The 3,883-nt window shown below is 44.2% G+C and overlaps 1 protein-coding gene across 1 annotated transcript; it reads right to left on the bottom strand.

Moving 5' to 3' along the window:
- Positions 1 to 453: 453 nt before the first annotated feature.
- On the bottom strand, positions 454 to 2,367 carry rdh14a (retinol dehydrogenase 14a). The gene is made up of 2 exons (XM_071471373.1): positions 2,015 to 2,367; positions 454 to 1,402 (listed from the first exon to the last, which is right to left on the bottom strand). The coding sequence occupies exons 1-2, from the start codon at positions 2,258 to 2,260 to the stop codon at positions 785 to 787; spliced, it is 864 nt and encodes a 287-aa protein (XP_071327474.1). The 5' UTR covers positions 2,261 to 2,367; the 3' UTR covers positions 454 to 784.
- Between the last annotated feature and the right edge of the window lie 1,516 nt (positions 2,368 to 3,883).

The raw sequence follows: 3,883 nt of genomic DNA, 5'->3' as shown, positions 1-3,883 counted from the left end.
ATGCTTCAAACATCATAAAGTGGTGTCATTAGTGAAGATTATCCTACTGAACAAAACCTCAGGATCAGAAACTGTTGCTGATTTTCTCTAATCATAGTCAATCAATAGTCTCTATTGGACAGGTCTGACTGTTGGACAGGTCTGACAGTTGGACAGGTAAAATGACTCACACTGCCCAGTGTGACCTAACTGACAGGTGAGAACTTGGTCATGAGAATCAAAAGAAAAAAGATCACTGATAAAACCTCCATGACCACGTTTCTTTTATCTACTGTGTGTAAAGCAGGTTGACCTGTGTTATAGAAATAAACTTGTCTGTTGTAGAAAACTCTGCCGGTGCAGTGATGTTATTTCAGTCTGTCTCTTACATAGATCTACTTGTTTCAGGGACCCAGCTGAAAACTTAAAGCCTGCATCACAGCTGTCACAACAAGAAATACAACAATCTCAACCTTCATTGACACAAACTTTATTATATATGAACACGATCACTCACTCAGAGGAGGAAGCTTGTTTAGAATCTGTTTTCAGTTTACATTTGTAGAAAATTGTGTCAAAATAAAGTCAATGGTGTGAGAACATCATCACTCAGGTAAATATGAAGAGTGCTTCGAGCTGCAGCCATGATGACTGCTGTCCACTGCTAACATGGCAACCAGACTAGTGTGTGACTGCATTAAACCTCCACTGTTACAGCTGTGATTTGACTGTGAAGCAGGAACTGAATGTTACTGATGATTATAATAGAGTCACCGTCTCTGTGACGGGAACCCTGAGGATGATGTCATGTGGTGATGCCCACCATGACTTCACTGATGTCCCACAGTTTACTGGCAACATCCTGGTCTGTGGCCATGTCCAGCAGGACCTGAGGCTGACACTCTGCGAAGCACTGTCCCTGCACACCGTCTACATCTGGGCTGCAGGCCAGGTACACTGAGGTCTGAGCCCCCTCCTCTGGGCTCTTAAACAGGCCCCAGGAGAGCAGGCTGAACAAGGGCTTAGCTAGCACTGGGACATGAATGTGCCTCCCAAGGTTAGTCCTCACTATACCTGGAGTCAGAGCATTCACTGTCACCCCGCTGTCCCCCAGCCGCCGGGCCAGCTCACAGGTAAACAGCAGGTTGGCCAGTTTGCTGCGGCTGTAGGCAAAGGCCTTGTCGTAGCCGTGCTCGCTGTTCAGGTCCTCGAAGTTAATGTGTCCGTGCTTATAGAGTTTGGAGGACACCACCACTACACGGCTGGGAGCAGATTGCTTCAGGAGGTCCAGCAGCAGGTGGGTGAGCAGGAAGTGGCCTAGGTGGTTGACCCCAAACTGCATCTCAAAGCCGTCCTCTGTCCGGGTGTAGGGACACTGGTAGACACCAGCATTGTTGATCAGCACATCCAACCGAGGTTCCTCCTGCTCAGCAGCACAGACACACAGTCAGTTTACAGCCTGCTGTCAGATAATCAGTCACCAATGATCAGTCAGGACCTCAGACCACTTCAGGATCCTCCTCATTCTGGGTCTACACTGTAACAGCAGCATTTGACACTTCATCGGGGCAGAAACAGAGTTGTCACCCACTGTGAACACAACATATCCAAACCACATGATCCAAACCCCCCCCACCCCCCCACCCCCCCAAAATCATGTTTAGTAAATCGATGGGTGATGTTCTTCAGTTTGGTTGTCAAACAATCCTATTCCACTCAAATATCTTAAAATTACACACTAAACTGCCTTAACTTTTCATCGAACCTTTAAAGTTTGAGGACAGGAACAGACTAATAAATCTGAAATTGTAATTAAATACGTGATACGTGACATTTGTGAAGTCAAACCTAAGCCGAATTAAAGAGTGGAGTTTATTCATTAAGAATATATAACGTTGGGTTTTAACTGGTGTAGAAAGCTGAGATAACACGGGTCACATTTATAAAATGCACAATTTTCCAAATGACGTTTGGTATGACGCTGTTTTTAAACAGACATGTGAAGTACTTGTCTGGACACAGATCTTCCAGCTACCTTTATTATGTCCTGACAGAACGTGTGTACAGATGTTAGAGAGGCCAGGTTCAGCTGTTTGAGCACCAGCTGTGAACTGTCTGCGCCGGTCTCCCATCGGATCTCCCGAGCCGCCTCCTCAGCCTTGCTCAGGTCCCGGCAGGCCATGATTACCCGGCCCTGGAGCTTCACGATGGCGGCTGAGGTGGCCTTTCCTATCCCGCTGTTGGCTCCGGTCACTATCACCGTCTTCCCTCTCATCAACATGACTTATGATCCATCTGTCAGAGTCCTGATGGTTAAGGGCTAACCTGCTATACAAGTGTACCAAAACAACACAGAAACACTTCATTACCCACAATTCCCAGCAGGCCACAGATCCCTTGATCCCTTCATGTAAGCTCGTAAAATGGACTTCCGACCATACAGCAGCCGTGTCCGTTAAACAGTGGGCTGCCACTGTTTAACGGACACGTTATTATAGAGAAGGTGTTGTTAGTTAGATGTTTAATTACATTTTGGTTTTTTTATATTTAACATTTCTGCTACTTTTATTTAAAAACGCAAACCCGGGTCATTATAATTTACACTCCATAATTAATGAGCCTGTGAATATTCTCATTTGTCCAGGTCATAGTATCTCAAAGGAGTTTTAAATCGAAAGCAACTGGACTTGGTTATTTGTCTAGGACGACGTTTCACCTCTCATCCAAGAGGCTTCATCAGTTCTTTCTCGCACCTGACCAGGCTGGGACTGGTCCAACTATCTGGTGTGGAGACCCAGGTATTTAACCTCAGGGAGGGGCTTTCACAAGGCTGATGATGTCACTGGTTCCCTTTGTGCTCCATGTGCCAACGACAGTCGTTACAGTGACTGTCTGGGTGGAGAGTTGGTTTCCACTTCGTTAGAGCCCTATTGTGTTATAACGACAGTGGTTGGAGTCACATGCCACTTGTGAACAGTTGTTTCTCTTAGAGGTTAAATTGTTGAATCTCCTGGGAAGGGATGAAAGGGCAGCATTGTAAATTGGAGATAGGTGGTGTCTGAGGCCTCCTCCCCTGTTGAGGGATGGTTTCTCTACTTTCACATAGATGGCTTTCTTTCCTTAATTAATGTGAAATTACGCAGCCATGTGTGTCACTGTTTTATTTATGCACATGATTTTTGCCTGCTGTATGGAATAAATAGGTCTGAAACAGTTAGAACTGAATAATGCCTTTATTTATTATGTTTATGGAATAAACACTGAATAAAGTTAAAGACTGTGTACAGTCATTTGAAGATTAATTCTTGTCTATTTTGTACACAGGGAGATTAAAGGTCCATATTTTATCTTCTTCTGCGTTTTATCTGAAGTGTTGATATCCATCAGAAGATATATTTGTGGTTTTAAGACAAAAAACCATCTTAGTGTTTTACATCTCCTGTCTCAGGCTTCTCTCTGGAGCTCTAGTAACAACAGGTCAGTCAGCCAATCAGAAGAGAGGATCTGAGTGACAACAGGTCAGTGAGCTAATCAGAAGAGAGGCTGTGAGCCAGCACTGGATGAGGTATGATGATATTTAAACATTTCCAATGTGAATCTGAGGGAATCTGTTTGAATGTGTCTGATGCAGCTGAGAGAATCAATATTAAAGCTGCAGCCATGGTGTATAGGTTTATGTTGTAAAACCAAAGCTAACTGTATAATATTGTGAGGACAGATTACCAGGCAGCAGACCCAGAGCTCAGTGTTATAATTTTTTTCATTTATGTTCTTGTTAATATACAAACATAAAGTAGTCAAGAGAAAGAGATGCATTATGGGAATCCCCCAGCAGTCTAGCTCTATAGCAGCATAACTAAGGGATGGGTCAGGACATACCCGAGCCAGCCCTAACTATAAGCTT

Source organism: Trachinotus anak, unplaced genomic scaffold (assembly GCF_046630095.1).
Source record: "Trachinotus anak isolate AG129_WGS33_773 ecotype Australia unplaced genomic scaffold, CSIRO_AGI_Tana_v1 ptg000033l, whole genome shotgun sequence".
Taxonomy (NCBI): domain Eukaryota; kingdom Metazoa; phylum Chordata; class Actinopteri; order Carangiformes; family Carangidae; genus Trachinotus; species Trachinotus anak.
Note: the sequence above shows the minus strand (reverse complement) of the source record. Positions and strands in the feature narration are given on the sequence as shown.